This window comes from Oryctolagus cuniculus, chromosome 20, assembly GCF_051225735.1.
Source record: "Oryctolagus cuniculus isolate XC-2025 breed Fujian yellow rabbit chromosome 20, ASM5122573v1, whole genome shotgun sequence".
NCBI lineage: Eukaryota > Metazoa > Chordata > Mammalia > Lagomorpha > Leporidae > Oryctolagus > Oryctolagus cuniculus.
Genome location: NC_142886.1, coordinates 14,180,693 through 14,203,549, shown reverse-complemented (window position 1 = coordinate 14,203,549; position 22,857 = coordinate 14,180,693). Strand labels below are relative to the sequence as shown.

Below are 22,857 nucleotides of genomic sequence, written 5' to 3'. Positions count from 1 at the left end.
CAGGCTTTCGCAGGGAATTTCATGTCCTGTGTGCCTTGTGAACATCCAAGAATGATATAAAGCAAATTTTCAGAGATATATTAAAAAATCATCTTTAGGCCGGCGCCGTGGCTCAATAGGCTAATCCTCCACCTTGCGGCGCCGGCACACCGGGTTCTAGTCCCGGTCGGGGCGCCGGATTCTGTCCCGGTTGCCCCTCTTCCAGGCCAGCTCTCTGCTGTGGCCCGGGAGTGCAGTGGAGGATGGCCCAGGTGCTTGGGCCCTGCACCCCATGGGAGACCAGGAAAAGCACCTGGATCCTGGCTCCTGCCATCGGATCAGCGCGGTGCGCCGGCTGCAGCGGCGGCCATTGGAGGGTGAACCAACGGCAAAGGAAGACCTTTCTCTCTCTGTCTCTCTCTCTCACTGTCCACTCTGCCTGTCAAAAAAAAAAAATTAAAAAAAAATCATCTTTAAAATACAAGTGGGTAAAATGTTGTCCATTATTGTGGAGCATTTCATAGGACTAAGATCCTTTGAAACATACTGTGGGAAAAACTAATTAAGGTTTTAGATGTCTTTTTTTTTAAGATTTATTTATTTATTTGAAAGGCAGAGTTACACAGAGAGAGAAGGAGAGGCAGAGAGAGCGAGAGCGAGAGAGAGAGAGAGAGAGAGAGAGGTCTTCTAACTGCTGGTTCACTCCCCAAATGGCCACAACGGCCGGAGCTGTGCCAATCCAAAGCCAGGAACCAGGAGCTTCTTCCGGGTCTCCCACGTGGGTGCAGAAGCCCAAACACTTGGGCCATCTTCCACTGCTTTCCCAGGCCATAGCAGAGAGCTGGATCAGAAGTGGAGCAGCCAGAACTCGAACTGGAGCCCATATGGGATGCCGGCACTGCAGGCGGAGACTTTATCCACTACGCCACAGCGCCAGCCTCATTTTTTTGTAAGTCTTTTTAACTTTGAGGTGGAGAGAGATAGAAAAGAGAGAGATCCAGTTTTTTGGGTCACTCCCCAAATTCTCACAGCAGCTGGGGCTGGGCTAGGGTCAAAGTCAGGAGTCTGCATTTGAAAATTCAACTCAGGTCTCCCAGGTGAATGGCAGGAACCCATGCAGTTGAGCCATCATTGCTACTTCACAGGTTCTGTGTTAGCAGAAACCCGGATGCAGGAATCAGGACAAGGTATTGAACCCTGCTAAGCCAGTGTGGGGTGCAAGCCTTAACTGTTAGGCTAGATACCATCCCCCAAGCTTTCCTTTAAAGAGTTCTTGAGACAAAGCTAAGGAATCAACTTAGTTCCTGGTCGTGAACATTTTTGCAAATAGATTTTGCAAGCCACTGAATTTGGTGATACGCTGAGAGTGAGGACAGTTTATCTGTGGCTTCAGTGCTTTAGGGACAGGGTTCTGGACAGGGATGATAACCAGGTGGAGACTCTAGGATTATACCAGGCAGATAAGGTTGCTGGATTATTCCCCAACAAATCTGATTCTCTCATTTATCTATGTATTAATTATTGCTGCCATAAAGCGGCATAACAAATGACCCTAAACATCTTAGTGACTTACCTAACAAACACTTGTGTTTTCCTGGTCATTTGGAGCAGCTGTGCTTCAGGCTGTGAGCTGAATTCGGGTCTGTCCAACACATCTCTCATTCTGCAATGAAAAGGCAGCTAGGATATGTTATTCTCTGGGCAAAAGCCGAAGAGGATGGAATAACCGAGACAGCAAGTAAAACCCCATAGACAAATCTAAAGCCTTTGGGTAGATGCTGTATCTGCCCAGATGCCCTTAGCCAAGACAAGCCACACAGCCAAGCCTAATATTAGTGAAGCAAAGAAGTAGAATCATCTTAAGAACAAGGTGCTACAAATTCACATGGCAAAGGGTATGGGTGTGTATGTACTGAAAGCTTTGAAAATATTTGTCTGCTTAACCAAACAAATTCACTTATAGGGATTCTCAATGGAATAATTATGGGTGTGCCCATAGATATAAGCTTAAAGATAATCTTGAAAGCATCTCTTTCCCATATTTTAAAAAATTACAAACAATTGAAATTTAACAGTTGATAATCCGTTGAACAAATTGTGATCTATCCATGCAATGGAATCCTATGCAGTGAATTGCAAGATTACTACTCATAAGTAGCCATTATTATGTACTTTGCTAAGTACTTTGTATGCACAATTTTGTATAATCATTGCACAAAATGTATGAGGTAGGCACTGTAATGCTTCTAAGTCTATAGAGGAGGAAGTACAGGCAGATGCTGTGTCAACTTGATTGGGCTGTGAGGTACCCAGATATCTCATCAAACATTTTTCCGGATGATTCTATAGGGGTATTTTTGAAGGAGACTAATATTTAGATGATTAGACTGAGCAAAGCAGCTGGACTTCCATATGAAGAGGCATTATTACTCCACCTAACTTAGTTCTTAGATGCTAAAGGCTGACCACCTTTGAATCTACGCACTGAAGCCAGCACTGGGCTCACCCACAGTGGGAGTCTGGAGGAAACGGAACAAACTGATTGAAGGAGCCAGCCAGGGCTCTGGGAGCTCTGCACACCTGTTGGTGTTTCCAGAGGCTGGGAGTGGGTGCTTTAGGACAATGCTGCTGCTCTGGCACAGAAACTTAGCCCAAATCACAGGCTTGGCTTTACGACTGTGTGGAAAAGCACCGGCACTGCCAAGACTCGGGCCACGCCAGGTTGGCCTTTGAGACCTCAGATCCCCGCCGAATGTTCCCAGATTCTTTACATCAGTGAACATGAATGGGGACTGTATAGGGCCTATGCTTACCCAGACCTCTGGGAGTATGCATGTAGGGTAATACGATCATCAGGCATTTAACATAATATGTATGATCAGATTGCATTTAACTGCTTCCTTTCCTTTACGAAAAATGCTCTGATTTTCAGAATTTTGAACAGTTTGATGTAGCAACCTAAGAAAGACAGAAAAAGTCTCTCCCTGTGAATTATGGGAAATTTTGGGAGCAGGCATTTGGCCTAGTGGTTAACACGCTCCTTGGGACACCTGTACCCCTGGCAGAGTGCCTGGGTTCAGCTCTTGCTCTGCTCCTGAGTCCAGCTTCCTGCTAGTGTGCACCCTGGCATCAGTGGTGATGGCTCAAGTGGTTGGGTCCCTTCTACCCATATGGGAGGCTCAGTTTGAGTTCCTGGCTCTTGGCTTTGCCGGCATTTGGGTAGTGAACCAGCAGGTGGGAGATCTGTCTGTCTCTCTGTCTTTCTCTTTTTTAAATAAATTAAATAGACAAATAAGACATTTAGAAAATATTAGGCTACAAAAATTAAAAATAAGCTGACTTATGGTTATATAATAACTTAGAAATATTTTATTTTAAAGGTTTATTTATTTGAAAGGCAGAGTTACAGAGAGGCAAAGGCAGAGAGAGAGAGAGAGAGAGAGAGAGAGAGAGAGAGAGAGAAGCCACTTTTATCGGGTAGGTCATTCTGTAAATGCCTGCAACAGCCAGAGCTGGGCCAGACCAGAGCAGGGTCCCAAGCTCTTGAACCGTCGTTTGCTGCCTCCCAGGATGTATTAGAAGAAAGCTGGGTTGGAAGTAGAGGTGCTAGGACTCAGACTCACACTCTGATACAGGATGGAGGCATCTCAAGTGGCAGTTTAACCTACTGCACCACAACACCTGCCCCCTTGAGATTTTAAATGTGTGATAGCTTTCCATCTTACATACTACATATGTGGGCTCCATATGTCCATTCACTTGATTTAGTTGTTAATATGTACATTTAAAAAAAATAAATAAAGGTAAATTGTAGCCTAATTCAGCCCTCTTTGAAACAACACAGATTCTTTATTAACAAAAATTCTGTATAGTATTGGGGGCCCCGTGTTATAACACCATGGGTTTGCTACCTGACACAACAGTCTGTGCTCATTCTTGGAAAAACTGACACGTATTCAAGAGATCAGAGAATAACTGTATAATCAGACTATGCTGAGACTGTATTTTTTTTTAAAAAAGATTTATTTATTTATTTGAAAGTCAGAGTTACACAGCGAGAGAGGAAAGGCAGAGAGAGAGAGAGAGAGAGAGAGAGTCTTCCATCCACTGGTTCACTTCCCAGTTGGCTGCAATGGCCAGAGCTGCGCCGATCTGAAGCCAGGAGCCAGGAGTTTCTTCCTTCCAGGTCTCCCACGTGGGTACAGGGGCCCAAGGACTTGGGGCATCTTCTACTGCTTTCCCAGGCCATAGCAGAGAGCTGGATGGGAAGTGGAGCAGCCGGGTCTTGAACCAGCACCCACATGGGATGGTGGTGCTTCAGGCCAGGGCGTTAACCCACCGTGCCACAGCGCTGGCCCCGAGACTGTATTCTTAGATCTGGTGTGTTCATTGCAGAGATGTGAAAAATCTGCCTGGTATGATTGGGATAAGGTTAGTCTTGCAGAAACAAGTTTTAATCGCTCTTCCTGTCCACTTATTGCTAATAAATAAATTCGCTACAATATCTAAAATCATTAATTTGATAAATACAAGAATATACTTATTAAAAAATAAAATGGGAGCAGGCATTGTGGGGCAGCGGGTAAAGCAGCTGCCTGCCATGCTGGCATCCCATATGGGTGCTGATTGGTATCCCAGCTGCTCCACTTCCAACCCAGCTCCCTGCTAGTGGCCTGGGAAAGCAGAGGAAGATGACCCAAGAGTTTAGGTCCCTGTACCCATGTGGGAGACTCGGATGAAGCTCCCGGCTCTTGGCTTCAGCCTGGTTGCGGCCATCTGTGGAGTGAACCAGCAGATGGAAGCTATCTCTCTCTGTTCTCCCTCTTTCTCTGTAGCTCCAACTTTCAAATTAAATAAATAAATCTTAAAAATAAATAAATAAGGAGAATACAACATGCTATGTTCTCTAGTTTTCAACAGAATTTGTATTGATGGGTGGATCCACTGAGGGGCAGAGAGAGGTGAAGGAGGTGGCTGAGTGCAGAACCCAGCCGCCTCACCCCGCTGCACACCTCTAAGTAGTGCTGGAGGGTCACGAGTTGTTGACCTCATATCAATGATTTTATCTTCCATTTGTAGCTCTTGGCAGATCACTGTGTACTTTCACTCTGTGTACTTAACTCTGCCGGGTAAGTGCGTTTTCATTAAACCTTTTTCTTTCCTTTTTTTTTTTTTCTTGATTACAGCATGGATCTCAAATAAAATGGTATCCAACACACTAATTTCACAGGCAAAAATAGAGCTTAGAGAGGTGGACTGATGTTTCCCAAATCTCAAGGCTGAATCGAATCCAGATTTCCTGATTTCTGTCTCTACATTTCATCTACTGTTGCTCATAGACTGCAGACATTTGGTCAGCTCAAATGCAATTAGTGTAGGTGTATCCAGACAGAGAATATTTTTAGAAAGTATACCTATACGCACATAGAAATAGCTTTTCTGTACATCACTGCTATTTTGAAACATTGATCTAAAAAGGACCAGTGAGCATATTTTTGCTAATGCCCCTCTTGTCTGTCAAACTTTAGCCAACCTTCTTCATTTAGAACCCAGCCTCTAAGCTGGAAGAAAGTGGAAAAAAACCTTGGAGTAGAGAGGAAAATAATTACCAAAAAGACCATCCACTAACAGAAGGATCAGAGAATCACTCAAAGGATCTAGCCCAAAATGCAGTGATTTGTTTTTGGTTCTAACGGGGGTAATATTTTTTTTTTAAATTTTTTGACAGGCAAAGTGGACAGTGAGAGAGAGAGAAAGACAGGGAGAAAGGTCTTCCTTTGCCGTTGGTTCACCCCCCAATGGCCGCTGCAGCTGGTGCATCGCACTGATCCGATGGCAGGAGCCAGGTGCTTCTCCTGGTTTCCCATGCGGGTGCAGGGCCCAAGCACTTGGGCCACCCTCCACTGCACTCCCGGGCCACAGCAGAGAGCTGGCCTGGAAGAGGGGCAACCGGGACAGAATCCGGCGCCCCGACCGGGACTAGAACCCGGTGTGCTGGCACCGCAAGGCGGAGGATTAGCCTAGTGAGCTGTAGCGCTGGCCAAACGGTGGTAATATTTTAACCATCCAGTTTAGTCGTTTGGTTCCCAGTCTACAGGAGTGAAATGATTTAAAGGAATGGATGACTGTTAGAGTTACCATTCATTCAACAGATAATTGTAAAGTGCCAACTCTGCTGGGTGCACAATTCTAAATGCTGAAGAAACAAAGACGAAAAGTGTAGGGGAGCCAACACACACGTAGAAATATGGTGAGTAGCACATAAAGGAAGGTGCGTTTGTACCGCAGTCTCATCACAGAAAGGGCTGTGTGTGCGCTCTGTGTGAGGGTGAGACAAGGCTTCCTGGAAGACGTGACACGGAGGGAGGCTTGGGGATCGGAGGGCTAAGGAAGGAGCTGTGGCTGGCAGTGAGACTAGACAGAGAAGTAGGGCTGGGATCTGGGGTCTATTATGTTAAGTCAGTCATTCCAGTGGCATTCATGGGCTGTGGAGTGCCATTGAGGGTTTTCAACTGGAAAGCAAGGCCAGGATAAGTCTTTAATTCTGAAAGTTCTCTCTGGGTGTGGTGGCGCTGCAGCCAAAATTCTGACCAGACAGTGGTGATTGCAATCATTCAGTTGAGAAATGCTAAGTGCCTAAATCAGAGGCATAACCTCAGAAATGGAGAGAAAGGAATTCATTCAAGAGACAGTAACAGGGCCAGCGCCGCGGCTCACTTGGCTAATCCTCTGCCTGTGGCGCCGGCACACCGGGTTCTAGTCCCGGTTGGGGCGCTGGATTCTGTCCCGGTTGCTCCTCTTCCAATCCAGCTCTCTGCTGTGGCCCAGAAGGGCAGTGGAGGATGGCCCAAGTGCTTGGGCCCTGCACCTGCATGGGAGACCAGGAGAAGCACCTGTCTCCTGGCTTCGGATCAGCGCAGTGTGCCAGCCGTAGTGGCCATTTTGGGGGTGAACCAACAGAAGGAAGACCTTTCTCTCTGTCTCTCTCACTGTCTAACTCTGCCTGTCAATAAATAAATAAATAAATATCTAAAGATAGACAGTAACAGAGCAGACTGGGATAGACTTTGTATCTGATGGAGGAAGGGTGGACAAAGGCAGAGAAGACTCCAGAATGAATCCTAGACTTGTTTTGGTGGCCAGCTGGGTGATTACATAATGCTAAAATGAGGCACACAGAATGGGGAACAGGCTGAGCAAGAAAAGCGCAGCTTTTTTCACAGGTAGAGTCGAAGGTGCTGGGGACTTTCTGGAAATATCCATGGGAGAGCTGAATCAATCGGCCTGGCATTTGGCGGACAGGTCCAGGCAGTCACAGTCACCGTCAGCAGCAGGAAGTGGCTCTTGCTAACAGCAGGAGGCAGAGTAGAGAGGAGGCTGGGGGAGCATAGCATTGTCCTACGAGCACTTGAACTCTGAAGAACTTCCTGTCGGACAGCTCAGGGCAACCTGGCGATAGTTTCCTAACTCCTGCCCTCTTGCCCTGAAATCCCATTCTCCACATGGCTCTGGTGACATTTCTTGTAAGTCATGCTATATTACTCCTTGCTTAAAAGTCACTAGTGACTTCTCAGACTCAAATCCAAACTAGCTGGCACAGACCAATGCCTCTACCTGGCTCCTGGCCTCTGAGTCCCTCTGGGGCTCATTCTCCCACCCATGACTCCTACAGTTCTCACGCTCATCCAGACTGCTCCTCCCCCAGGGCCCTTGCATCCGCAGCTCCCTATGTCTGGAATGCTCTTTTCTAGGTCTTGCTGGCTGGCTGGCTCCCTCTCATCATCCAGGCATCTCTGCTGAAACGTTGCTTCCTCAGAGAACTTCCTTGGCTGATCTGGGCCTTCTATGCTACCATTCCCTATTTTCAACACCATTACCCTTTGTTACTGACTTCCTAGCACTGACCAATATCTGACTGTACCTACTCATGTATTTAGTACCTACTGTATTGGAAATGATGATGTGCAAAGGTAAATTTCCACACTTTTTTTTTTTAAAGATTTTTATTTATTTATCTGAGAGCTAGAGTTCCAGAGAGAGAGAGAGAAAGAGAGAGAGGTCTTCCATCCGCTGGTTCACTCCCTAGATGGCTGCAATGGCCAGAGCTGGGTTGATCAGAAGCCAGGAGTCAGGAGCTGCTTCTGGGTTTCACATGTGGATGCAGGGGCCCAAGCACTTGGGCCATCTTCCACTGCTTTCTCAGGTCGTAGCAGAGAGCTGGATGGGAAGAGGAGCAGCCAGGACTAGAACCAGTGCCCACTTAGGATGCCGGCGCCTCGGGCAGAGGCTGAGCCCAATATAATACAGCGCTGGCCCCTCCACACTTAGCTCTTAAGGGAAACTGGAAGTGGTTGGAATCATAAAACTGAAGGCTCTGTACTCCTATTGATGGGTTTTATTTAATTTGCTAGTTTCCAAGGAGCTACAAAAATGTCTTAAGTAGGGCAATGCCTCTGTCAATTATTTTAAAATATTCATTTGGCTAAAATGTTATAAAATGCAATCACTCCATGATCCTGACCCTGTATGTTCATTTGCTGAGACAATGCTCATGTTAACTTTTTAAACTACTGTACATCGAAAACGGCTAAGTAGATGCAGGAAAGGACAAGGACATGAGAAAGTAGTCAGAGCATCTGGGGCTAATTTGAGGCCTTAGCTAGTTTTATGATGGGATCGTACAGTTCCTTCCCAGTCTACTTTCTTAGTCTCCCCTCCGTCTCAGTGTAGAAGGCAGAGAAAATCGGGTATTGTGTAATATTCAAATTAGGTCCAAACAGTACCAAGGCTGTCTTCCACACACCCAGCTGCCATGCAGGGTTTCCCCCTAACTCTCCAGCCACTGGGAGGCTGAGTTGTGGGCAGACTTTGGCTAATGGCAGTGTCCTTGGGTTGGCTAATGCTGCGCTCTTTCCATAGGGGTAGGAATGAAGTTCTTTGGCCCTTTCAGCTCAGTTCCATTAAACTGAGTGCCTACTGTGCGCTACACATCACATTCAGCTCCTGGAACACAAAAATGAATAAGGTGCCCTTCTTATCTCTAAGAAGAGTGGAGGCTAGATTTAGCTCTGAGCATGTAGCACAGTGAAATGAGTTGGCTAATTCTGTACAACTTTTCCAGAATCAATCGAATGGACTTGATATGTATTCGCCAGTCTTTGAAATGTTTGTGGGGTTTTCTTAACATTTTTCTTACTCTTCGCTTTCCCAGGGATAAACAAAAAACAATATTATTTTTCACTTCTTGCTTAGTAAGATAGGTTACTCCCACTTCTTTTTTTTATATTTTTATTTATTTATTTTTGACAGGCAGAGTGGACAGTGAGAGAGAGAGACAGAGAGAAAGGTCTTCCTTTTCCATTGGTTCACCATCCATTGGCCGCTGCGCACGGCACACTGCGCTGATCTGAAGCCAGGAGCCAGGAGTCAGGAGCCAGGTGCTTCTCCTGGTCTCCCATGCGGGTGCAGGGCCCAAGCACTTGGGCCATCCTCCACTGCCTTCATGGGCCACAGCAGAGAGCTGGACTGGAAGAGGAGCAACCGGGACAGAATCCGGTGCCCTGACTGGGACTAGAACCCGTGGTGCCGGCACTGCAGGCGGAGGATTAGCCTATTGAGCCGCGGCGCCGGCCTGACTCCCACTTCTAAGAACACAGTATTCCCCAAATAACTTTTCAACACAAAGTATGTATAAATATAAAGTTTATTTAGCATAGTGTTTAGAAAAATAAGTTCACATCATTTCAGAAAACAAATAAAACACTTAATTGTCCAGGCATAACCCCCCATTACAGTACAACATACATACTCTAGATCTCTTTGGTTGGGTAATTAAGCACAGGAGTGTCCTGGGACAGGCTCTGTGTGCCATCACCTAACAGTGCAGTAAAGACTCAGTCACCCCACCCCAGGATAGACATTCTGTATAGAGTTTCTCTTTGTGTAAGGCACAGTAAAACCATACTGAGTATATAACTGGTTGCCTCTAAAGATACAGTACATGCAACGAAAGAATAAAAAAAAATTTTTTTTGAGAACCCTGAAAGGCAAGAGTCACATGCTATACAATTCTGATTAATAAACTGTATGGTAGTAATATTCAATTAACACGAAATGTACCAATTAGATACAAAATAACTTTTAAGCTCTACTGACTACCTTTTAGGAAGACTTTGAAACCTCTTTTGTAAAATGAAATTCTTTTCCCAGCTTTCCTGAATGTTTTATGAGATCATCTGTCAACGTGTTTTAAGTGAAGAACTTGTGGCTACGTACTAATAATGCACACATGCCTAGCATGTGGCAGGGAAGGCTGCCACACGTGCCCAATAATCCAACTTTTCACATGCAAGATACAAGGGCATATACAGGGAGACTGAAGATTAGTGTGCAATTTAACTGGATTTTTACCTATGGCTATAACATCTACCCGCCTTTCATGACACCAGAAAGGCACTGAAAAGTGTATAATCCAAAGTCTTTATGTCAATATACATGATACAAAGTAGTGTAACACAGGTGCTCTTGCCTGGCTGAGGAACAGATGCACCTCTCTAAATAGACTGTCCTTTACTAGATAGAACTAAGAGCTAAATGCCAAACGCTGGCTGATAGAGTGCATAGATAGGCTCACACCAAAAATCCCACAGCCAGAAGCAGGGGTCGGGTTTGAAGGGAGTTATTCGCCCCTACTGAGTCCTCTTCAGGGGTCAGGAGGGGTCTGTTGCAGCATCTTCAAGCATTGGTTTATGTAACAGGGAAATTCTGCCACATGAACTCCAAGGGTTTCTGAGGCCGGCCCTTGGCATTGCAAACACATTTGCAATTTTGTGCAAGGAGGTCATGGGGTTTATCTTATTCCATTCACATATACATGGGCTACAGACCAACTGGCCCTTACTTTACTGAAAGAATAGAACAGTACGTTCTTTGTAATGTGCATTGAGTCTTACCTGGAATATTGGATAGCTACCTGGAGTAATTGTAGGGTTAAAATTACATCATGTTAGGAGAATGAATGAGTTTCCTAGGTAAGTCTTAAGTTTTGTGCTATCTTTTCTTTCTCGTAAGGGAGAAAAGAGGAAGAACTCTGAATAAAAGAGAAGCTTATATATTTTGGAAGACATAAAACTTTTCCAGATTTTTATATATATATATATGTATATATATATATATATATATAAAACTTGTATAACTTATTAAATGTCCCCATCTCCTTTGTTGGATGGGTACTATTGATATCTGTAGCAATCAAGTGGAAAATCTTATTTTCATGTAAACTACACTACAGAACCATGTCATTCATCTCGGTAATGCGATCGACACACACCCTGGGAAAAAGCAAGCTGTGTTAAGTAGTGGTGGAGTGGAGCAGAACCCTAAATCACCTGACTGCAAAAAAACAAAACAGAAAACACAGAACTTCAGCAGATTATGAATATCCACCAATTCCATAACACATGGCATGTAAGTTCTTTTTCAAAACAGCAGAGAGGGGAAGTCATAGGGCTGTCAACAGAGGCTTGAAGGTTCCGTCTACACGAACACCACAGGAGAACTCTCTCTGCCCCTTACTCCACGTGCTCAGCCGATGGGCACGGCGAGATCCAGAGTGGACCCTCTGCTCTGACCTTAAGGAAAGGAAGAAGTGGAGACACGTTCATGTTCAACAACTTCAAGTCATCTCTGAAGAGAGACTTTTCTTGCAAGACCACAGAGTAACTTTCCTCCCTACACACTTGTATTGCATTGTTACACCTTGCAGTGAGTCCTGATAAAAACTACCACCACAGCTCCTAACATCAAACAAGCTTCTTACAGAAACCCAAAATATTTACTTTTAAAGAAGACACGATAATATAGTGCAAAAAACAGTCATGTATCATTGTGTAACAACTGATTCAAAACTATTAGAATGAAGTTTCAACAGGATTTTGCTCAAGAGAATTTACATATTCTTGTTTTACTCTACATTGGTTGTTTTCATAGCCTGAAGAATTGCTTTTACATGGTATCTACAATGCCATTCTTATTTTCAGTATAGTAGAAAGTAGCAACAATAATTAGCTGTTCATCAATCTGCATGATCAACTTTATACTTAAAATTTAGTGAAACTTAACTTCCTCAGTTATAAAGTAATTTTGTGGTGAAATTAACCCTGTTAGATAGTAGAAAAGAACCATCAGTGCTTCCATGGACAGTTCCGTACCTTACTGCTAATTAAAAGGCCACAAGGTAACAAGGCACGTAGAATTCTATAGAAAACATACTTAAATGAATCAGAGTTGCTAAATAAAGAACAAAGATTTGAAAAAAGTACCAAAATTCCAATATTGGGAGTTAGATTTCTGGTTTTCAGTGTTATTAACATTGACCTTAAGAGACTCCTGATAAAAAAATCATTGTTTTTAAAATCCTACAAAAAGTAAAACTTTGTTGGAAACAACTATGTTCACTTCCTGTTCAAACAATAAAAATAAATTAAACAGTAAGAAAACATTTTTCTTTTCAGTTCATAGCGCCTGAAGTGTAAGAGGAACATATACAGTATAAATAAAATTCACTGTAATTACTCAAAGCCTGCGTATAGAACTGATATATTTACATTCACACTGAAGTTTGTTTCAGAGTTTTCGTGGGGTTTCCAACTTGCTCAGCCGCACTGAGCTATAAGCAATCACATTTGGAAATGTGTAGAGACCTAAACCAAAAATGCTGAAAAAGAGAAGTGTGTCTCTGACTACCTACACACAAATATATAATTAAGCTACTGAACTTTAAAAAGACACCCTTAGAACAGTTTGGAGTACCATTTATGCTTAACCTTATCAATGCCCATGGAATAAAAGTAAACAAAAATAATTGCATTGTTTCTAATGGTCTGCAGCTATATTTAGTTTTCTATATTACGTGTATACATTTTTAATTTAAAAAAAATTATCAAGTTCCATTTTCACTTTAGAATGATATTGTCCACTAAAGGGTACACTTTGCCTTGAGACATTTCATCTGATTCTTCTGTCTCCACCTATTTAAGAGAGATCATTGTATGTGAACAAAAAGGCTGCAGTAATGCAGTTCTATTCTATATATTTAACTGTGATCTTCATGTAGATCTAAAGTCTCTTGAATGCATTTGCTTGCAAAAGTAGTGTTTTCCTTTGAATGGGGAAATGCTTTGTGTCCTCAGGGCTTTGGGAAAACATCTGCCCCTGATGCCAAAAAGGGAAGGGAGGGGCACACGAAGTTCATAAGTCTTGCATATCTTCATCCAGTTGGACAGTCTGGAGCTTGGCAAGCTCTTTTTTGTCTGTTTCCAGGTCTTCACACACAGTCTCAACCATGCCTTCTAGGACATATTTAGATTTGGCGTCCAGCATCATGAGGCTGCTTGCTGCTTTGTTCTCAGAATTTGGTAAGAAATTCTCTTTCAGGTTAGCTACTGATTGCAGAACCAAACGGTGCTCTCCGACAAAATCCTGGTGCACTGCCGGGGAGGCGTGGCCCACCTGGTCTTCCGAGGTAGGAACAATTTCCCCCAGGGCAGTCTGGGTCAGAGGCACGGACAACAGGTCCTGACCAGTAATGAGGGAGCAGTTCTGAAGAGTTGCATAGTTAGCGCTGCTGACCGCCGTCCCTGCGGATTTGCCTGCCACAGGTGCAGGCATGGGCTGGTTCTCGGCGATGTCAGGGTTGAGCTCAGTGGAAGTTAGCAGTGCAGGGGAAGTCAGGGAAAAACTGGGAGTTGGGGACACATTCACCAACGAGGAGGCCAGTGGGTGGAGGCCACTGCCCGAGAGGTTTTCAGGTGGCAGGTTTGCATTTACTGGTGCATTCTGATTGACGGGCATCAACTGGGAAAACACCAGGCTCCTCTCCAAGGCTTCCTGTTTCACAGATCCCACAGTCTGGCCAGAATTGGGAACAGTGTATACCACTGCACTGGGAGCCAGAGAGCTCAAGAAAACCTTGCCCTGCTGCACTGGGGCAGACTCGCTGGTGAATGCGCTCCGGTCTGAAGTGCTTGAGTTTATGGAAATATTACCTAGAAAAAGGAAAGTACTCATTATCACTGATGCAAGTCTTAGGGAATGGAAACAAACTTTTATTTTGATATCGAATATATATATATATATTTTCCTCAGGGACAGTTTATAAAGAAGCCACACTTCTACACCATCATTTAGACGAATCCTCATTCAGAATCACGTATTTAAACTTCAGAATCCTAGGCTCCATTCCTTTAAATCCTGACTAATGCAGTCCTAGAATAGTTGTATTTTCAACTCCCCTAAGTAATTCTTGTTGCTAAGTGGGAATGAGAACTACTGGTTTAGAAATGAGTTATAAGAAAAAAAAAAGAATTCTTTTACCCAAGTTCTGATTTCACTCAAGTTTCTGGTTCATTATTACTGACTTGCTACCTCTTAAATTGCTGATGGTTATTGCTAGCTCTGCCAGTTAGAACTAGAAAACACAAATGCAAAATAAAATGCCTTTGTTCAACCCCGCTCAGGAACTGACATAAAATATAAATGGAAATGGAGAAAATACCACATAAAATGAGTTAGCCCGAGGCTTAAAAGTTAACCATATAAACCTGCACAGACAAGTCGCACACTTGCACCAAACTAGCCATAAAGTAATGCCAAGTCAACAAAACATTCAAAAGGTTTTCCCCCCTTTTGTTATGCCAGTTCTAAATGTGCAGCCTTGTAATAGGAAGAATTAATGATAACATTGAAATGCGCTTTTCAAAATACAGATTAACATAAAAGACGGGAGCTAATGCTTCTCTAAAACGTTTGTATCTTTTGAGGCTCTCACTAAAATGGTCTGTGGAGACCAGGAGTAGAGAAAGAATGTGAACGGAAAGCCGAGATGATGCTGAAATCAAATAACCAGACGGTGGAGATGGAGCAGGACCACACCCCCAATCTAATAAAACCCATTCCTTTCTGAGGCTTCACCCAGGCATAGTGAAAACAATGGCAATTAGATGACCCCGGCCCTCCAGCCGTGCCATGGAAGAGAGGGTAAATCTGGAGAGCTTTGTGAGGGAATTCAGAGGGGCCATTTACCCTGATCTTGAATGAGATATTTAATAGTAGCCACAATTTCTCCAAGATGTCTCCCTTCTTGAATTCTTAGAACAACTGTGATTATATTACTACCTATACACGCTAAGTACAAAAGGACTTCTTTAAATGAAAAAAAAAAAAAAACACTATATTTGAACTTAAAAAAAATTAAACTCTACTAAGTACTCCTCACAGAAATAACAGTGTTAAGAAAAACATAGATGGGGTGGACATGTGGTAATAGGATGTCACTTGAGATGCCTACATTCTCCATAGAGTGCTTGGCCTGGCTCCTGATTCCAACTTCCTGCTAATGGGCTCCCTGGGGGAGGCAGCCGTAATGGCTCAAGTGGTCGGGTCCCTGACACCCACCGGGAGACCCAGATTGAGTTCTGGGCTCCTGGCTTTGGCCTGGCCCAGCCCCAGCTGTTGCAGGCATTTGGGGAGTGAACCAGCAGACAAGAGATCTCTCTATGTCTCTCTGCCTTTCAAACAAGTAAAATAAATACATATATTTTTAAAAAAGAAAGAAAGACATTTCTAGATGTTTTTGGGCTGTTGCTTCACCTAAGTGTTTGTTTCAGGCCACACAAATGAAGAAACTGCTTTTAACCAAAAATACTTGACTTCAGCTTAGTTTGTTTAAAATTCTGCCAAAATTGCACAAAAACATATGAAATAGGTCTTTGTTTTGTTGTGTATTTGTGAAACTGCTTGCTGGTTATGATTATTTTTTGACAGAGCTATTAAAAACATAATACATGTGACTTTTTCCCAACTGCTGTTGATTATAAATGAAATAATATTTCTGAACATGCAGAAATAGTAACATATACAAACGATAGGGGAAAGTAGACGTGATCTAAAAGCTGGTGTTCAAGTACAACTGCAGTGTGCTTCTTCTGCTCAATTTGTTGTCTTCACAACGTTATCTACACTCAGGAAATTTTCCTTAAAACGGCATGGTAATTTTAAAAACAGTAAAAAAAAAAAAAAACACCTGAAAAATCACATAGGTAATAAAATATAACTCTGTAGTGATGGTACCAAAAACACTAATATTACAAAGTGAGTAAAAGATACAGATATTCTACTTTTCCACATGCCTTCCAATTACAGAAAGATAGGTCTACACTATTTAGAGGTTTTAAAGATTTATTTATTTATTTATTTGAAAGGCATCCCAAAGGGGCGCTGGCTTGGGTCCCAGCTGCTCCGCTTCTGATCCAGCTTCCTGCTAATTCTCCTGGGAAAGCAGCAGAGGATGGCCCAAGCGCTTGGGCCCCTGCACCCACGTGAGACCCGCAAGAAGCTTCTGTGTCCTGGCTTCAGGCTGGCCCAGCTCTGGCCTGTTGGGAGTGGTCATTTGGGAAGTGAACCAGCAGGTGGAAGTTTTCTTTCTCTGTCTTTGCCTCTTTCTCCGTAGCTCTGCCTTTCAAATAAATAAGTAAAGTCTTGGTTTCTGTTTTAGAGAAAGGCTGGAAATCCTCAAAACCCTTTATTGAGGCTCATAATACACAACTACTATAAAGGAACATTACTTACTGGATCCACCTGTTTAAACTTATGCCTTTGGCAGCCCTGTCATTTGATCTTAGCCATTTTAACTGAAAATGCTATCCTTATTCCTATTAAATGTCCCATTACAAAATCAGCTATTAGTTGATAATAATTTTCTATGGCTGCACTTTTCTTGATCACACGTGAAAAGCATTTCGGCTTCTCTCCTTCCCAACATATAGCCATACTTTCTGCTCAATTTGTAGTCTTTAAAACATTCCCTACTGTTTGGAAAATTCTCCTAGAGAGAGAAAGGGGTTAGAGCCACAGTAAATCATTACAGAACTAAGCACTTTGGCTCTCCTCGTGATTTTCATATTTTTGAGCTGTGTTGGACAGTGGCTTAGCTTAACTCTTCCCATAACCTGGAGCAATGAAGAACTGAACAGTATGCTGCAATGTCCTGCCCTATTACCATTTTGCCTAAAGAGAAACAAATGCACAGGATGAAATTGATAACAGCTTTTCCACAAAAGCTTCCAGTAAGCTGAAGTAGACTACAGTTGTAAAACAGCAGAGTTATACATAATTTTTTTTTTTTTTTTTGGTAAAGCCATCTTACAGGAAGCTGACCTTTGAGGTCACCAATTACTTAAATTTGCTTTTTAAAACATCTGAATTTTCAGATGTGCTTATTGGAAGGCAAACGTGCATTATTAACATCTCCCATTCCTGAACTGAAGGGATGATGCAAGCTCCACCTCCAACTTCTAGCCACACCCACTTCTATACAGAGAAGATGATAGGGCGATCCAGACTTGCCTAAAGTCAGTGACTCACGGGTCAGCCTCGGGTTTCCCAAATTTCAGATCAGTGCTTCTCCTAGTAGATTGCCATTAGCAAAGCCACAAACATAAAATAATCTGTCTTCACAGATAAACCCACACGTTTAAGGAGAGAACATGCACGCAGAGCAACAGAAACCCAACAACAGACTCCTCTGTATTCTTTTACGCCTCTTACTCTGAACTACAGGAAGTAAATGATTCAAACACTATTGATCCAATCTTTTTTAGTTTGTTCTTTTAAAACATCTTCTGGTCAAATAAATCACGCTAGGATAAAGTGTACACATTGTCACCAACTGTTCGACAAATTCTGTGTTCTTAGCAATGTATTAATTTTTAATTTTAAAATGTCAAGCCGTGCGTTATTTTGTAAGCACAGATTGACTTATTGTAGTGCCATAATTGTAGAATTGGCAAGACTTGTTATGAACTGGATTTTTCCATTCAGTTGTTGGGAAAATACAAGGCCACCCACACCCACGATGCAAGGGAACCGAGCAAGCTGGATATGAATGGGTGCTGTGCAGGAGGAGGACCACATCCAGGCTACTGTGCAGCTTTGGCAGCCAATAAGAACCTCAGCGGGGACATCACTTTAGAGCCCTCAATGCATCACTCAATGCATCACTGACAGCAGCTTAAGCAACACCTCCAACCGTGCCTTACGGTACCAAATGAGACTTTTACCTGGGGAAGCTGCCACTGAGACAGGAGGCAGCTGCAGTGGAGAGAATCCAATGCTCCCATTAAGGAACTGGCCGTTGGCTCCGGAGTTGGGGATCTGGACAATGCCGTACTGGTTGATTTGCACTGGGGTCGTGAAAGTCACCACAGAGCTTCCCTCCTGGGAGGCCACTGTTTGAATGTCTTCTCTTTTCACCTCCGCGCTGGGGATCAGCCCTGGGAATGACGCTGGGGCACTGGGGCTGTAGGAGGTGGTGGCTGCCGAGTTGGCTGCAGAACTCTGCAGCACTTTGAATTCCTTCACATCCTGGGAGGTAGGCCCCAGGATGTCCGTCATGGAGATCCCATTGCTCACAATGTTGGTTGACATTTTTGGTGGGTTCAAGGACACTGTCTGTGTGTTTCCCACATTTAATCCATTTAGGATGACTCCACTGGGTCCCTGAATGAAAGAATTACCATTAAGGAAAACAGGCGAAGTACTTGCAGGTACTAAGCTTCCATTCAACAAAACTCCAGAAGAGCTTAACGATATCTTAGCATTTCCAATTTGCTGCATGTATACGGGCTCCATGTGACTGGACAGGCTGAGGTTGGTGACGGCGTCGGAGGAACCCGGGAGAGGGTGAGGAGACAGGTCCTCCTGTCCTTTGCTGGACTCATCTTCAGTGCTGGGATTGCCATCGGACTCACTGCACAGAGGGGAAATGAAGACATTCAGAAAGTCAGGGGTGTGTCCATCTACCGGTGCCATTTGCTAGGAAAACCTACACCCACGAAAGGCAGGATCTAAGGGACGCACAGCAGATTCGGACCAGCCAGAGAACCTGGGAAGTTGAACCCCCAGTTTCCAGTCATTTTAAACAACGATAAACCCAAGGAAAGTCCAGCGATCAAGAACACGGAAATCCAGCCAGCGGGACTCACAGAATACTTCCCGTGCATGTGTTTTGACAGCGTTCAAGTGCTATCCCTCACTGCTAAACCACGCTTCTACTTTCCCCGGCAGTGGTCAGCCTCTCCGGCATAGGAACCTCCCCCTCCCTCACTGCGGGGTCTGGTTTGCAGGAGCAGGAGCTGGGAAGTGTTCCGCACCCTCTGCCAGTTTAGTTTAGTTTGCAAGACACCTTTTTCTCATCTGCTCCCAAGCGTCTACTGCACCACACGGCCAGCAGTCTCATTCCACAAAGGGGCTGTCTTTGTGGCAGCAAAGGACCAGGCACAGTAACGTGCAGGGGCCTCCGAATCCGAAGAAAGGAAGCCACGAGGGACCTAAAGGACCTGCACTTCCTCCAGGGCCCTGGTGAGCTGGGAGGCCAAGGCCGCAGCGGGTCAGGGCCTCGCAACGAATCACGCCCCTTCCCCACAGGCCTCAGCCCCCTTTCCGGGGCGGGCCTGCGCTCTCAGCACCCCGACTTCGAGGAAAAAACTGAATCAGGGTAGGGGGGTGCATAAGTGGGTTTTATTTCCCACTTGATTCGAGGCTGGCCGCGGGAGAAGGACAAGGGACAGGTTGGAAGCGCGGCGGGACTTGGCCCCGCAGAGGACCCGACAAGCCCGCAGTGGCTTCCCCGCGGTCGGTTCGCTTTCATGCCCAGAGGAGCAGATTTATCCGGGCTTTGGGGCTGCGGGGCCCGGAGCGCAGAAAGCGCTTTGATTTACGAGCTGAGGCTGAGCCGCCGTCGCCGTCTGCGAGGGTGACTCACGGGGCTTGCGGGTGGGAGGTAGATCCGGAGAGGGGCCTAAACCGGGCAACGGGGCGGGGGTACGGAGCTAATGGGCAGTGGGGGGGTGGGGGAAGCGGGCGTAGGGGGCAGGGAGGAGCCGGACACGCCCGGCTCGGGAGCAGAGGCTGCAGGGCGCGGTGCCCGCCCCGGCCTGGCCGTCCCCGGGGCCGCGAGGATTCCGCCAGTGCCGGCGGCCTCCAGCGGGCGCTGGGGGCAGGTGGCCGGCGCACGCCGCGTGCCTCCTCCGGTCTCTGCAAGCCTGCGGCAGCGCGGACGCACGTCGCGGGGCGCCGTTTTGTTTTGGTTACCGCGGGGCCCGGCTCGGCCGGATCGGGGCAGAGGAGCGCCCGGGCGGCCAGGCCCCTGTGGGGGCGCAGGGGCAGGAGCAGCCGGCCGCGGAATGCGCCGCGCGATCACCTCCACCTGGCCCGGGCGGTCTCCGCGGCGCCCGGATTCCTTTCCTGAGGACCTTCCAGCTGCTTTGAGATTCCCTCTCTCCTTTGCTCGCGGGCCGGAGACGCCATCCCCTTACGGGATCTTTTCCTTATTTTACCTCGTCCGGACACACACATACACACACACACACTCTCAAGGGTCTGACTCGGGAGAACCCACGAAATAGATAAGGAACCGGAGATTTTCTACCAGAAGGGCAAAAAAAAAAAAAAAAAAATTCTCCTAGTTAAAAAGTTCAAACTCGGCAAGGGTGGGCGCTCAAGGAGGCGCGGAGCCGCTGGCGCCCCCCTTCCCGCCGCCGGCCGACCGCAGCCTGCCCTCCCCACGCACCGTCCCGGGACCGAGCCCCGCAGCCCCGCCACCCCCGCGGCGCTGAAACCCGATCCCACGGAGGTCAGAATCAGGTTTCAAAACACGACGGAGCCCGGCGCACCAGCACCCCACGTTGCCGCCAGCCAGCGCCGCGAAGGGAACCACTGCGGGCAGAGTGAATGATTAACTCTGTCACATAAAAACCTCGACGTCCCCAGACCCCTTCCGGGCCGCCGGCCCTCGCGCCACCGCGGCCCGCGATCCACAGCTGTCGGTGGCGGGGTGCGGGGTGCAGGGAGGCGACCTCCGCCACAGGCCCGGGGGGCGGCCGAGTGCCCGGGACCCTGGAGCGTGCGCGCCCGCGCGCCGCACCCGACGCGACCCCGTGGAGGTGCAGCCCCCCGGGCCCGCGTCCCGACTTGCACACACACGCACACATGCACACGCTCCTCCCGCAGGGCCAGAACCGGGGAGAGAGAGAAGTGGCAACTTCAAAGCCGGCGGGAGCGGGGTGGGAAGCCGGGCAGCAGTGACCAGCCGAGGTGGGGGCGGGGACTGAGCCCTAGGCCGGCGACGAGAAACTTCTGGGGGCGGGAGGGGGAGGGGGAGGAAAGAGGCTCCCCCGCCCCCCTCGTCACCGCCGCCCCCCGCCCGCAGCCGGGGAGCGAGGTGGGGGGCGGGGAGAGGTGGGCAGCCGGACCCGGCTGGTGGGGAAGGTAAGCGCCATGTTTGCGAGCGCCGGGAGGAAAAAAGAAAGCTGGGAAGGGGGGTGGGGGAGCGGGAGGGGGAGGCGGAGGAAAGTTGGCGCTCACCTTTTGGACTGGGTCTCCGACGGGTTCCGGTCGCGCTGCCGGCGGTTCTTGAACCAGTTGCTGACCTGGGTGAGGGAGAGGCCGGTGATCTTGGCCAGGTGCCGCTTCTCGGCGGGCGAGGGGTAGCGATTCTGCTTGTAGAGCTCCTTGAGCGCGTTGCGCGACTTCTCCTTGAAACAATACACCGTCTCCTCGCCGTCCCAGATGGTGCGGGGCAGGGGGAATTTCCTGCGCAGCCGGTACTTGTCCACGGCGCCCAGCGGCCGGCCGCGGGCGCGCTCGGCCTCGGTGTAGCGCGCCTTGTACCAGAGCTGCTGCAGCAGCGGGTGGTTGGCCGACTCGAAGCTGTGGCTCTCCAGGATGCTGTAGAGCTCGGGGTAGATGCCCTGGTGGAAGGCCACGAGCGCCCGCGCCTTCAGCAGGCTCTCGTTGCCACGTAGCAGGTCGCTCTGGGGCAGGGACCACAGGAACCGGGCCAGGCGGTCCAGGTTGCCCCCCTGCTGCAGCGCCTCGCACACGCAGGCGACATGGTCGGGCGAGAAGGCCAGAGGGGTCTGCGCGCCCGCGGCGGTGGCGGTGGCGGCGGCGGCGGCGGCAGCGGCGGCGGCGGCGGCGGCAGCGGCGGCAGCAGCGGCGGCGGCGGCGGCGGCGTGGTGCCGGCCCAGAAGTTCCGAGTGGAGTTGTACCTGATCGGCCGCCGCTCCTCCGCTCGCCGCCGCCGCCGCCGCCGCCGCCCCTTCCTCTCCGCTCACCCCGGCGGCCGCGGCGTCCCCCGGCTCCAGAGGGAACGGCGCTGGAGCCGGGGGGGTGAGCCGCGCCGCCGCGCCCCCCGCCACTTCTCGGGGCGCCTCCTGCCCGTCCGAGGCGTTTTCCATCCCATTCTCCTGCTTGATGTCCGCCGCACTTGCGATCTGCCCGGTGGGGGAGGAAGAGGACATTTTTTTGTTGTTTATTTTCCTCCCTCCCTCACTCCCTCGCACTCTTTTCCTCTTTCTTTGCCCCTCTCTCCTTACTCCTCCTGCTGCGCCTCCCTCCCCCCTCCCCCCCTCCGGAAAGCCCACTCCCTCCCTCCCGGTTTCGGCTGGATCTGGCCGATCAGGTTTCCCCCCGGCCACGCAGTCACCATTAAGATAGCTGCTAGAGCAAAGTAGTGTAAACGGATAGCTGGTTTCTGCCGTTCCCCCAACGTGACTCCGCCGGTTGCTGCATACTATATGGCACTGCCGGCCCGGCCGCGCCGCCTCATTGGCTACTTCGCAGTCAGAGGGAGGAGGAGACACCGATTCTAGCCCTGTCGATCACCCGCCTCCCACTCCACCCCTCGCCTTTCCCTCTCCCCCTGACCCCCAGGCACCTATACCTGAAGGGAAACACCTACATTCTTCCCCGGCCCGCTCCCGGGCGCGGAGGATTGCCCTACCGCGGCCCGAGAGCCGGACGACTCTTCCCAGAGGGAGG

General features: G+C 47.7%; 2 protein-coding genes across 5 annotated transcripts in view; one reads left to right on the top strand and one right to left on the bottom strand.

The window, feature by feature from the left end:
* Positions 1-1,552: 1,552 nt before the first annotated feature.
* On the bottom strand, positions 1,553-22,618 carry SIX4 (SIX homeobox 4). Of its 4 annotated transcripts, XM_070065070.2 has the most exons (4): positions 22,523-22,618; positions 21,400-22,310; positions 18,096-18,784; positions 9,665-14,024 (listed from the first exon to the last, which is right to left on the bottom strand). In XM_070065070.2, exons 1-4 carry the CDS (start codon positions 22,523-22,525, stop codon positions 13,228-13,230), a joined length of 2,400 nt encoding a protein of 799 aa, XP_069921171.2. In that variant the 5' UTR covers positions 22,526-22,618; the 3' UTR covers positions 9,665-13,227. The 4 variants fall into 4 exon arrangements, with proteins under 4 accessions (XP_089178706.1, XP_069921171.2, XP_069921169.2 ...); XM_089322580.1 differs by lacking the exons at positions 9,665-14,024; positions 22,523-22,618 and adding an exon at positions 1,553-1,642 and having other exon boundaries at positions 21,400-22,433; XM_070065068.2 differs by lacking the exon at positions 22,523-22,618 and having other exon boundaries at positions 21,400-22,439.
* The window catches only part of MNAT1 (MNAT1 component of CDK activating kinase), a 235,352-nt gene continuing 233,852 nt past the window's right edge, over positions 21,358-22,857 (top strand). The window contains exon 1 of the mRNA XM_089322594.1: positions 21,358-21,468. The gene's annotated coding sequence lies outside the window, so the exon portion shown is untranslated. The remainder of the gene's footprint in view (positions 21,469-22,857) is intronic.

What these genes read in the sequence shown, in the direction of transcription:
- SIX4 (XM_070065068.2), bottom strand. Translation starts at nt 22,337, where the DNA reads ATGTCCTCTTCCTCCCCCACCGGGCAGATCGCAAGTGCGGCGGACATC. An exon ending in TCGGAGACCCAGTCCAAAAG is followed by an intron (nt 18,785 to 21,399) that starts GTGAGCGCCAAC and finishes CCCTCTGTGCAG; the next exon opens with TGAGTCCGATGGCAATCCCA. An exon ending in CTCAGTGGCAGCTTCCCCAG is followed by an intron (nt 14,025 to 18,095) that starts GTAAAAGTCTCA and finishes TCCTTTTTCTAG; the next exon opens with GTAATATTTCCATAAACTCA.